The 13,785-nt window shown below is 40.1% G+C and overlaps 1 protein-coding gene across 4 annotated transcripts in view; it reads right to left on the minus strand.

Moving 5' to 3' along the window:
- tnip3 (TNFAIP3 interacting protein 3) overlaps window positions 1-13,785 on the minus strand; it is an 86,240-nt gene that overhangs the window by 10,134 nt on the left and 62,321 nt on the right. For all 4 annotated transcript variants that reach the window (XM_033023666.1, XM_033023679.1, XM_033023688.1 and 1 more), the window contains 3 exons: window positions 11,787-11,912; window positions 9,603-9,728; window positions 9,360-9,434 (listed from right to left, as the gene is read on the minus strand). In XM_033023666.1, the coding sequence (XP_032879557.1) occupies window positions 9,360-9,434; window positions 9,603-9,728; window positions 11,787-11,912 (327 nt within the window). The remainder of the gene's footprint in view (window positions 1-9,359; window positions 9,435-9,602; window positions 9,729-11,786; window positions 11,913-13,785) is intronic.

Below are 13,785 nucleotides of genomic sequence, written 5' to 3' on the forward strand. Positions count from 1 at the left end.
TCCCTACATAGTGTACTGAATGGATCATGTGCTTAACATTAGCACCCAATCAGCAGACTATATAGAGTCACAAAACTGGGAAAATTTACCTTTGAAGTATAGTTAGGGTGGTCTGCTGCACTAAAATGTGCCTTCCGTGGTTCCTAATGGCCACAGCCTGCAGAGCTCACTGAAGCTGCTCTGAAGCATTAATAAACCGGTCCAAGACTTTGAAATCTTAGAAAACAGGTCCCAAACTTAAAGACTTTCCTCCATAGCAGTCATTGTGCAATGGCATTAACGCAATGTCATACAGAAGAGGGAAATGGTGTGCTTTATGGCCACGTTAAGACACTTCAAATCTTTTTTTAAATTTTGAACTTGAAAGGAACAAACGTAGCGACTCTTGTGCACTGACTTAGTGTGGTCTACTATCTTGCACTTGTATACTTAGTATGATTGTGCCTAATGTATAGTGGGGCTACCACTGAACTGTATGGAATAAAAGAATTTCACTGTACATGTGATAATAAAGTAGCATTGAACCATTGCAAGGTGGTACAAGCGACTTTAGTATGTGAGGTTTGCATTGCAAGGAGCCTCAGTCCATTGTGAATCACGGGCCCATACCATGGTACCTGCACTAAACTTGAAAGTCTGTTATAAGCACCTGATCCAGTCTTGATATAACAAATAAATACAAATAAAAAATCTAAGCATGCGAGGCAGCAACAAACTGGGAGGAATTAATTCACGTTTGCTTCATGCCTTAGTGTGGGGTTTGTTCCCTGTTTCCTTGAGGGTAATAAACAAGATTATGGAAGGTGCATTGTTCTTTTGATTTCTATGAGGTAAAGATGAGCATCGTTCACGTTAATAGATGTCACTTTACTATGCATGATGCTGGAAAAACATCAGTTGTGCTATGTTGAATGACACCTGCAAGTCGAAACAGTGCCTGGTCCAATTTCCTAATCATAGATAGTCATAGAGTCTTATAGTGTGGAAACAGGTCCTTTGGCCCAACTTGCCCATACCGGCCAACATGTCCCATTTACACTAGTCGCACCTGCCTGCATTTGGCCCATATCCCGCAAAACCTGTCTTATTCATGTACCTGTCTAAATGTTTCTTAAATGTTGTGATAATGCCAGTGTTAAAAAATCCTCCGGCAGCTTATTCCATACACCCACCACTCTTTGTGTGAAAAAGTTACCCCTCAGGTTCCTATTAAATCTTTCCCCCCTCACCTTAAACCTACGTCTTCTGGTTCCCAATTCCCCATCTCTGTGCGACTACCCGATCTATTCCCCTCTTGATTTTGTACACCTCTATAAGATCACCCCTCATCCCCCTGCACACTAAGGAAAAGAGTCATATAGCTCACTATAGCTCAGGCACTCAAGTCGTGGCAATATCTTCGTAAATCTTCTCTGCACCCTTTCCAGCTCGACAATATCTTCCCTGTAAAATGATGCCAAAAACTGAATCCAATACTCTAAATGCAACCTTACCAATGTCATATACAGGTGCAACATGACCACCCAGCTTCAAAACTCAATACTCTGACTGATGAAGGCCAATGTGTCAGACGCCTTTATGACCATCCTATCTACCCATGATGCTATTTTCAATAAACTATGTACACCTAGGTCCCCTGATATACAACACTCCCCTGAGCCTAATGATTCACTGTGTTAGTCCTGCCCATGTTAGTGCTCCCAAAATGCAATACTTCAAATTTCTCTCCATTAAATTACATCAACCATTCCTCAGCCCAGCTGATCAAGAACCTGCTGCAATTGTTTGACAACAATTGTACATACATTCACTATGTACAATACCACCCACTATTGTGACATCTGCAGACTTGACTAGGGACCTTCAAATCGGTTGCACTTCCACTAGAAAACATTGCTATTGTGTTAAAATATGCACAAAACAACTTTTATGTTTGATTTAAATGCGATTCCAACTAAGATTTCCAAGTTTGAAGCTGGTGCATTGATTGCAATAACAAGGTAATCAAGTTAAACTTCTAACTTGATGGGTGTATGGGGTTCAATACTGGGTACCGAGCTCCTGGGAAAATGACAAGGATACAGAGAGGACAGAGAGGACAGAGAGGAGCAATTCCAAAGTGGTTCCAGGGATGAGTCATTTTAGTTATGTGGATTGATTGAATTGGTCTCTCAATAGAATCATCACATAGATCAAGTAAATAAAGCAATTTTCCCTGGCACATTAACCAGATATACATTGGTCAAAGGTATACATTGATGGCCAAAATTAATCTAGAGGGAAAATAGATAGAAAATTAACAGATCTCAGCCCTTTTGTTGTGTAATATTCCTTTTCTTCAACCAAAAGAAGACTTCGGAGGTCTGCAACTTGGTGAAAGTGGGGCGGCAGTGAACATTACAAAAACATACAGAAGGAAATGTGAAAGTACTTGAGCAGGGCTATGAAAAGACTCCTACAACTTCTGAGAGTATGCATGTTTTAATTGTTCCACTTGAAACTTTAAACATGAAATTAAATATGTCTCCCTCCACATTTTGAATCAAATAAAGAAAAGAAAATGAAACTGAAATACAAGACAAAATCTGGGCAGAGATATTGGATTGCAAGGTTTTGATATGCATCATTATGCTTACCAGGAACAGGGGTTAGTCATAGGTGGATTCACTGTCTCATTCCTGACATTGCTTGGCTCGCTCCCAGATTGATTGGGGACTTCAGTTTGTAACTGAAGCTTTTGCCAAGAAACAAAGCAGACGGAGCTTAAAGGGGCTCTGTCTTGCTCATAAAACACTGGCTGCAGGAGTTTTAGAACAATTTTTGGAAAGGCCTGAAACATCTGACATGCTCCCTGTCACCACATAATCAACATTACTGTTGCTTGTCTCTTTGCTGTCTTGCATTTCCTTGCCCCTTGCATCTCACTCATAATCAGAAAATGCAACAGAGCTGGTAGATCATACCAGTTCCTTGCACCTCCCCATCTTAACTTTGTTAATTTACCTCTATGAATCCAAATGACTAGACAGCACGCTATGAACAGCAGAGCTCTTTGAATGTAATCAGTCTCCAAGCAGCTCAATCCTATTGACACTGGCCAATAGGTCAAGTATAATCCACTAATAAAGGACACTCTTGGCAGAAACATTTGATTTATTCTTCTCAGATAAAAAAGGGAGAGCTAGCAATATTTAAAGTAGTACTCATTAAAAATAAAACAAATACTTGTAACTGACCTATAGGTCAAGTATTCATTGGGAAAATTGCTGCTGTCTTTAAAGTAATGTCTGTAAAGGTCAAGGATTTTGGTCTGGGTCAAAAAAGTGAAAGAAAGCAATAAATCAACAAGATTCCATTAATGTGGACAATGAAAACATTGAGCACTTGGAAATGGAGCTAAAAGCAATCAAACAGGCTACATGTGGTCAGGAAACCTTTCCTTAGACTATGTTATGATAACTTATTTTAACTCAAAGCATCAGAACAAGATGCTGCAGCTTTCTAATCAATGTTAGATATTTCTCATTACAAGGAGACTAGCAATAATGCTATTACTTTAACAATCAATTCTGTGCAGATGATGGGTTTTATCCTAACAATGTCACTGTGTTTGCACAATTGCGAGCATCATTGCTCAAGCAATCCCATACTTACGGCATGCATTAGTCGTTTTCACCAACAGCATTTGCAAAGGCACCGTTTCTACTCATTCGGACTTGATTTTGCCTAAATTAACCTGCACTTCCTATCCATCAGCTCCTTCCCCCCCCCCCCCCTTCTCTATGGCCAATTGGCAAAAGCTATGGTCCACAAATAATAGCAATGCCACTCTTAACCAGCATGTCAGGCACATTGCTTTTTATCTGCTTTGAGAATTGAAACTATAGCAAACCACTTTCACTCTTCTCAGAAAATACTACAATCATGTATAAGCAATTCCATAAACTTTTTAATGAGTTCATGCATCTCAAAAAGCAGGCATTTCCCCCCACCTCTTCAAGGCAGTGGTTGCTATCTCGTCTAAAATATAGAAAACACTGTGGTGGGAATCAATCTCTTTACAGGTGTGATCTATATGTAGGTGCTATGGAGACATTCCACTCAGATCACTATTTCTGGGAACTCATAACACGGATAGCTCTGCGCTAATCTTTATCTCACAGTTCCTTTTGTCAGTTTATCCAGTAACACACATGCAATCCAAAGCAATCAGAAAAAAAAACGATGCTGAAGAAAAATGATGAATGAAAAGTATGTTGGGAGTGTGGAACGTTCCATTATTTGGGAATAATGTAAGAGTGCAGAGTGAAAACATTTCAAGACTTTCCACACTCAAATATTATGTGGAGACATCAACAAATTCTGCATTTATCATTTTTATTTCAAGTTTCGTGCCATACAATTTGATACCATGACACGTGAGAAAATATGAGAATCAAAGTTATTCAGAGTGCGATATTTTTCAAAGTCACTTTGGAAGAGGAATCTTTGGGTCAACTTTAAGCTGACGTTTCCAAACCAAAATTAATAATGTCAGTTGAAACATTGAGGAAGAAAAATGCCATAGTTAAGCAATTTCCTGCAATATAAATGCTCTTGTGTTTTACACCCAAAATCCCCCAAGATACTACTCCCTTTACAACTAACTCCTTGTTCCTTCAGCATTTCTCTCCATGTTCATTTACTGATTAGAAATAGAAAATAAGCTACACCTACTAAATGAGAGGTACATTGTTGCAGCAGCTAGCACTGGGGAACTATCCAAATTAGGAGGTGTTCAGTTACACTCTAACAAATGAGAGAATGGTTATTTGGTTTTCTGAATTAGCCTGGGCATAGGAGTTTGAAAGATGTCATGTTTCTTCAATGCTCTCTAGGTGAAGGCAGCAAAACCAGACAGTGTTGTGGTCTGCACAATGCTCAAGTCTTGAAGACTGGGATGCAGCGCTGCCATAAGTTAAATGACCTCATGCAGGTCCTCGAAGTCTGCAAATGTCTCCTCTCCTCCCTGTGATTGCTCAGTGTATATCTGAAGGCAGGAGCTGAACCTTCAAATTGGGATGGTTGCACAATACTGTAATGTACATTTAGAGGGAGTTTTACAGCAGGGAAACAAGCCCTTCGGCCCTCTTGGTCCTCATCGACCAACCGCACCACTCGTTCTATGTTGTCCCTCTTTCTAATCCCACACACTAGAAGCAATGGTCACCTGGTCAGAGGAAGAACGTACAAACTTCACACAGAGAGCACCCAAGGTCAGGATTGAACCTGGATTTCTGGAGCTGTGAAGCAGCAGCCCGACCACAACACCACACCTGCTTGAGCTTGCTTCAAGAGCACTGCACATCAGCCCTCCTTATGGAATCATTGTTTCAGGGTTCTGCTTAAATACATTTTAGGTTGGTGAGTGACTTTGACCATGACTGTATGACTCAATAGCCATGGCATATTCAGATAAACCACATGCACTAAATGACTGCTATCTATGGTTTTCCATGGAGAGTTAAATTAGGTTAGTAAATAAACTGGACCCTTCACCCACCGAGTTCACATTGACCATCGATCACCCATTCACACCAGGTCTATGTTATACACCTTTTGAATGCACTCCCTTGACACCAGGGGCAACTTTACAGAGGCTAATTAACCTACAAGCACACACATCTTTGGGATAGGGAAGGAAACTGGAGCACCTTGAGGAATCCCATGTGGTCACAGGAAGAATGTGCAAACTCTGCACATACAGCATCCAAGGTCAAGATCAAAGCTGGCTTTCTGGCCCTGTGAGGCAGCAGCTGTACGAGCTGCATCATTGTGCCAAGGGATACTTAATAATCATAAATAATAATAACTCTGCAAGGTTATCAAACAGTTGGATATTAAGAATATAATTAATTCTAGGTAATTCTGGTATATTTCTGGTTGGTGTGCAATGGCCACAAAGAAATGTGCCTGTAGTCAATGCCACCCTGCACCACAGAGGCACCTCCAGCGCCCTCCATAATGCTTGGGTCAAAGACCCATCATTTATTTATTTGCTTCTGTACTCCACAAATTGACATTTGTAATAGAAGAAAAAAAATCACATGTGGTTAAAGTGCACATTGTTAGATTTTAATAAAGGCCATTTTTACACATTTTGGTTTCACTGTGTAGAAATGACAGCAGTGTTTAAACACAGTCCCCCCCATTTCAGAGCACCATAACATTTGGGACACAGCAATGTCATGTAAATGAAAGTAGTCATGTTTAGTATTTTGTTGCATATCCTTTGCATGCAATGACTGATTGAAGTCTGATTCATGGACATCACCAGTTGCTGGGTGTCTTCACTGGTGATGCTCTGCCAGGCCTGTATTGCAGACATCTTTAGCTTATGCTTGTTTTGGGGGCTAGTCCCCTTCAGTTTTCTCTTCAACATATAAAAAGGCATGGTCAATTGGGTTCAGATCGTGTGATTGACTTGGCCACTCAAGAATTTACAAATTTTTAGCTATGAAAAACTCCTTTGTTGCTTCAGCAGTATGTTTGGGATCATTGTCTTGGTGCAGAATGAACCGCCGGCCAATTAGTTTTGAGGCATTTGTTTGAACTTGATCAGATAGGATGTGTCTATACACTTCAGAATTCATTATGCTACTACCATCAGCAGTTGTATCATCAATGAAGACAAGTGAGCCAGTATCTTCAGCAGCCATACATGCCCAGGCCATAGCACCCCCACCACTGTGTTTCACCGATGAGGTGGTATCCTTTGGATCTTGGGCAATTCCTTCTCTCCTCCATACTTTGCTCTCACTCTGACATAAGTTAATCTTCGTCTCATCTGTCCACAAGACCTTGTTCCAGAACTGTGGGTGCTCTTTTAAGTACTTCTTGGCAAATTGTAAGCCGGCCATCCTATTTTTGCAGCTAACCTCTGGTTTGCATCTTGCAGTGTAGCCTTTGTATTTCTGTTCATTAATAAAAGTTTCCAATGGTGATGGAAAGACTGGAGGAAAGACTAGGTGCTGAGAGCTCCCTTATATCTGCATTAAGGAGGCAATTAAACACACCTGAGCAATTACAAACGCCTGTGAAGCCATGTGTCCCAAACATTCTGGTGCCCTGAAATGGGGGGACTATGTATGAACACTGCTGTAATTTCTACATGGTGAAACCAAAATGTATACAAATGGCCTTTATTAAAACCTGACAATATGCGCCCAGGTTAACTGCAGTTGAATGGCTCGAGAGAATGAAACATATTCATTGCTTTAGGAATAGAAAGAAGAAGTAACTCCTTTTGCACAAAAGTGTTGGAAATATCTCCAAATCCAGCCTGGAAGGATATCGGTTTTGGGCTTCTCAGATTCTGACCAGCTGCAACAAAACAGTCCCCACCCCGGTAAATAAAGGGGGTGCATATTTTAGTGTCAATGTCCTTCCTGAAGTACAGGTGTTTCTAGGTTGTGGTTCTTCACTATGCTCCAAGTAGCTGAGGGGCTGAGATGAGACCTTGTAAAGAACCTTTTTCAATGAATATAGACACAAAGTGTTGAAGTAACTCAACGAGTCAGGCTGCATATCTAAAGAAAAAGGATGGGTAACATTTTGGGTCGGGACCCTCCTTCAGACCCGAAATGTCATCCATCCTTTTTCTCCAGAGATGCTGCCTGACCTGCTCAGTTACTCCGACACTTTGTGTCTATGTTTGGTACAAACCAGCATCTGCAGTTCTTTGTTTCTACCCTTTTCACCATCCTCCCCCTGGCCTCTGGTCACTCTCCCAATCCTGCTGCATTGTAAGAGAACTACCTCTGGTACTCCATGTCTAGGAGCGACTGGTATGTGCAGAAGCTGTGAGGTCAAGACAAAGTCCTTTGCTCCCTGTCCCACCACGCCCTGCTTGAGCAACATGTGTTCAGTTGTGTGCTGAGCTTCCATTGGGGATCAGCAGCTGAAGCTTGAACTTCCTATGAGCAGTGCAGAGGTTACATCAGTTATTCGTGTTACCCTTTGTTTGACTTCAATGGAAACGAATTTCAGAAACGGAGCTCAATGTGCATGCATTAAATGTTTCAGCATGTACAACTGAAGACAGATGTCTACGCCACAACATTCTCCTTTTACCCAAAAAGGTCTTCATGTTGCCGAGAGCCATTAGAGATTCTTGTGTACTGGCTTTCTTCAAAACCAACAAACTTTTATCTGCATAACTGAACTTAATCCAAAGTCATTAAATAACTGAACAATAATGAATTAGAATTCAATAAACTCTCTTATCTGAGAGACCAGAATAAACATCCAACCCAACATGTGGAAGATGTAAGGGTTGGGCTTGCAACTCATTTATTGCATATTAATTGGAAGGATAGCCATCAAACCAAAACAAATCTGATCTTGTTTGTTTGCCATTATCCTCACATCTATTCTTCCATACAATTCTCTCCAAAATCACAACAGATGAAAGATAAATCATTGGTTGCTTTCGAATTCAACAGTTATAGACTTTATTTTAGACTTGAGATACTGTGTGGAAACAGGCCCTTCAGTCCATGCCAACCAGAGATCACCCCATACACTGGCACGACCCTACAATTTACAGCAGCCAATTAACCTACAAACTTGTATGTCTTTGGAGAGTGGGAGGAAATTGGAGCAGCCGGGAAAAAACCCCACATGGTAACAAGGAGAATGTACAAATTCTGTACAGACAGCACCCGCAGACAGGATCAAACTAGAGTCTCTGACGCTCCAAGGCAGCAACTCTACCACTTTGCCACCCCAGTTATATTCAAATTCATTTTCAAAGTCAGGCATATACATTTCCTTCTAAATAGTTAGCAGTGCATAATATTTCACACTGAATAAATATCCAGTAAACAAAAACATAATTAGCAACATTTTATTGTTTTAATCAAAATGATCTCCGGAGAGACTTCCTACGGTCTATATTTTTATTAGTATATATCAGTCATAGATCTGGAAAAAGCTCCTTCAGTCCAACTCGTCCATGCCACCGACATGCCCCATGAAAACTTGTTCCATTTCCCGTGTTTGGCCCATATCCCTCTAAATCTTTCCTATCCACGTAACCTGTCCAGATGTCTTATAAATGTTGTCATTGTACCTACCTCAACCACTTCCTCTGGCAGCTCATTCCATATATCCATCAGCATGTGTATGAAAAAGTTGTCCCTCAGATTCCCATTATTTCATCCCCCCCCCTTCCCCCACCTTAAACTCGTGTCTTCTAGTTTTTGATTCCAAGTAAAAGACTGCATTCGCCCAATCTATTCCTCTCCTGATTTTGTACACCTCTATAAGATGACCTATCGCCTCCTGAACGCTAAGGAAAAAAGTCCTTAATCTCATACCTGTTTCTTCAGCTTCTTTCCCAGTATGTCCTTCTCTTTTCTTTCTTTTACGAAGTCTTCTTCATAAGTTTTAAGCTGCAAGAAAAATGCAACAATTCCCTTAGTGAACGTCTGGTCACATGATCAAAGAAATAATGTACAAGTGAAGCAAAAGCAGCTTTTAATATCAGATATTTAAAATATTTGAGTAACTGAAGGAAACGAAACAAACTAAATGGAAAGTAGTGAATATTACAACGTTACCCGTGTGTTCAGCGAGGTGAGTTTTGATTGTAGCTGCTCAATTTTTTTCTTCAGTTCCTCTTTTTCTTCATTCATTCTTTCCCTGTCGCATCTCTCCCTCTGGAAGTCTTCTTCAAATATCTGCACCTTTACAGAACCCCAAATATTTAAAAAGCTTGTGGATATAATTAACATGAACCTCAATCGAGTCAATATTTTTGATTTCTATTAGGCTGTGGGCCGAGGAGCTTTTTTGTTCAGGTTCGTGACCCAACTCATGGAACTACTTGAATTTTTAACATATTATGTAAAAATATTATATAAATCAAACCTTAAACTCATGAACAAAACCTGCACATTTTGTTTAAATATGACAAAAACGTCCAATTTTCTGAGTAGTAATTGTCCAATCAATGCAGGTTTGACATTGAGGTCAGACACAAATTGACCTTTGTTTTATGGTCGCTAGGCAGCGAGGACTCTGGGATCATGGCTGCCTCCTCATTACATCAATAGCAATAGCAATGTTTCCAAGGATAAAGGTAATGCTAACCTTGTTGATCATTTTGTTTTCCAATTGATTTTATCTTTATAAAGTTATGATGTGAACTGTTAAATAAAAATGATAAATAACAAATGTATAGCTAAGGTTAGGGTCAGTGTCAGTCGGTCGGGCTTGCCGTGAGGCCGATGAATGCTGTGGAGGATCGGTGGGGCTGTCGGTCCGCCGGTGGATGTTGAGAGTGGTCGGATGGCCAGTAGGTGCTGCGAGTGGTTGGTCGGGCTGTCGGCCGGCCGGTGTTGCAGCAAGCGAGCGGGCGGACTGACGGAGCCAGCGCTATGGGGGTGCTGAAGGCGGCCTGGGTGGCGTGCAGGGCAGTGCTGCTCCCCACCATCATCACCACGACGATCCAGAAGGGCATGCTGGCCAAGGTGGACTCGCTGAGCGGCCACATGTACAGAGCCCGCATCCGGTCCCAAAGCGGCTCCAGCTGTGGGCAGCTCTGGAAGGAGGGCGACTTAGGGTTAGTATAGGGTTAGGCATTTTCCTCTCAGTGGAAGATGCCTTAGCCTTCCCCCAGCCTGGCAATGTCCCAGTCCCACTATGGCCGTGACCTCCACTCTGCACACTGGCAGTCAGTGGGGTTTAGTAAATGGGGGAACCCAGAAGAACTGCCCTCACCCATTAATTAGGCTGGTTCAGGAGCCAGACCTCTGCGGCAGTTTCATTCAAAAAACACACACAATTATATTCTTTTTATATAATATAATTATATACGGTTACAGTCGTATTCACAAGTTATATATATATATATATATATATGTATATATATATGTATATATATATATGTGTGTGTGTGTGTGTGTGTGTGTGTGTGTGTGTGTGTATATATATATAGTATAATAATGTATAGTTTAAATAGACTGCAGCACGGAAACAGGCTCCCCATGGTGTAATATGGGCATTGGGCACCAGGTGCTTAATTTTTTATCTCATTTTCAAATTAGTTTAATTAATTAATGTGCAACTTTTGGCAATGACGAGTTATGACTTCCTTCTCAATTATATTTTATCTAAATCTGTGCAAAATTTCATGTAGTTCCGAGACATGGGTCACGAAAGTTGATTTCTAGACACATTTTTGATGCTCGACCCACATCCTATATGCAGAACAAATATTGCAAACGTCCTACAGCTACACAATGCTTTTCGGAGGTGGTTTAAGATGGAAATTAATTGCAAACAGCAAATACAGAAGTCACAATTGGACGTTAGGAGATGAATGCATGGTCTCAGTTAAAGCCATGAAATTGATGAGTTCTGGCTGGTAAAGGGACTGAAATAAATTTAACAGATAGTCAAATGTTGATGAGCAGCATCCCAAAAGCATTTAATAATGAAGATGATCCTTTGCATTTCAGTTCTCATTACTGTTTAAAGATTAAAATCACTGCCCACATACAGAGGAAAATAAACAAACCACTTTTCCTTCTGCAATATATAAACTGCAGTGATATAACAGTTTAAAAAAAGTAAAATACCCTAAACATGAGAAATAAAAAGGTCTGAAGAACACAAAGTGAAAACTTCAAATACTTGAAAATAAGTGAAATAATCCAAAGGGGTGGGACCATTAAATGTAAATTTACAAACATCTTTACATTATTTTGTTATTTGTAACCTGATTTGCAATGGAGTATTACCTGCTGTTTCAGGACCTCAATTTGTGTTGTCAGTTCTTCAGGACGAGATTTTCCCATCATGTCTGTTTTATCAAAACTGTGTGGCACGCAAAAAACATTCTGCTCTCTTAAAGCGTCGGACAAAGCCTGCAATAAAAATAATTTAAGACTTACAATCTGTCTCCGCTGAGTTCACAAAAGCTTACTCGAAGCTTCATTTTTTACGCAAAACGCACATGAACAAAGATGAGTCTGCACCTACATTCTGTTGGTTTGTGTGGTGCATCAGGGTGGAATTAATTCAAGTTGTCCAAGTTATAGTGCCCCCCATCTGGAGCCTTTAACTGGAACTCTGAATTCTGCTTAGCTAAACCTTTGTGAGGTACAACTTTATAGTATTGTTCAGAAAAATGTATACATGCTCATCAGTAACATTGCCAGCCAAATAATAATCATGCTATCAGCAAACCTAGGGGGGGGGGGGAACAGTCAAGGGGAGCCATTTTTAACACAGAGCAACATTCACCAACGAAAAAACAAAAACAGAAAATGGTGACAATGTTGAGCAGCTGTGCCAGCCATTGAAGCATAACTCATGGCTTGTGAATAAGAAGGAAAAAAAGGTGACAGCACATTAGTATTTTGGGGGTATATCCTTCATCAGTGGGAACGGAGTGCTAATGAGGAGTGCGACTCTGAATACTAGCTCAACCTTTCACTGCTGAAACTGGCAGGACTCGTCTATTTACAGAATTAATTTTGTTATTTCATTTTATTCTCATTTTTCAAGCCATTTTATGTCTCTTGAAGCATTACATCTTGGCAATGGCAACAAGGCCCGTGACACTGATTGTTGTTATGTTCATCATTTTCAATTAATATATAAATACGCAATAATTCTTCAGAAAAATAAAGCTTCCATCCTGCTCCTTTCTGAAATCATCACAGAAGATCTTGGATCTGGAATTGCAGGAAAACAATTCTCACTGCGATACTTATGGAGTCAAAGAGTTGCACCTAAATATGTTCCATATATTCAGAACTTCAATCATAAATCTTCAGAACTCCACTTAAGCTCTCCTCTGTGGATTTCTATGTTGTGTGAAACAGCAGGAGACCGATATTTCAATGTACACTGATGGACATAATCCAGTAATGTAGAGCACATCTGTTTCCATGTTTTAGAATTATTGTATCGAGTCAGTTACCAAACTTCTTGTTTCACTTTTTCCGTATGTTTTTTTTATAGTTAAAAATGCTCTCACCATGATTTTGGAATTTAAATCTTTTTGCTTAGTGCTAAGGTCATTTTTTTCCCTTCCGACCCAGTATTTATTTTGCCCTTTCATAGGTTTCCCTTGTTGCCCATTGTTCCTCAAATCAATACTGCACCGTCTCCCTGAGGTAAATGTTTATGTGTTTCCTTTATACCCTTTCTCCCATTCAAGGAAGAATGCTTCCATTTGGACTTTCCCTTAAAGAGCTAAGAGGAGATCGGGAACTCTATTTGGCACAGCCGTGGTGTGAAAGAAAATCCATTACACACAGCCTCGCTATTCATAACCCAATACCAGTCCATCCACCCACTACTGAACTGCGCCATCAGACAGACCACAGAGAAGAGCATCTGGACAAAAAATAAAATCACAAAGGCATGGTATATGGACCAAGTGCTGGTAAATGGGATTAGTATAGATAGGTATATAATGAATTTACTGAATTAATAAATTAATTAAATTTATTATTTTACTGAATAATTATTATAAATCAATTCATTGATTTATGTATTAATTAATTGACTTTTATGTATTGTATATTCTCTATATGTAACGTGTTACTTGCCCGTTAAGCTGCTGCAAGTAATAATGTCGATACATTTGACAATTAAACACTCTTAACTTAACTCTTGATGGTCAGTTTCAACATTGTGAGCTAAAAGTGCGGTTTCTGCACTGTATTCTCACTACAACTCCAGAACATGACCGCCACAGACTGGATTCAGCTTTATGTGAGTACCTAA

This window comes from Amblyraja radiata, chromosome 1 (assembly GCF_010909765.2).
Source record: "Amblyraja radiata isolate CabotCenter1 chromosome 1, sAmbRad1.1.pri, whole genome shotgun sequence".
NCBI lineage: Eukaryota > Metazoa > Chordata > Chondrichthyes > Rajiformes > Rajidae > Amblyraja > Amblyraja radiata.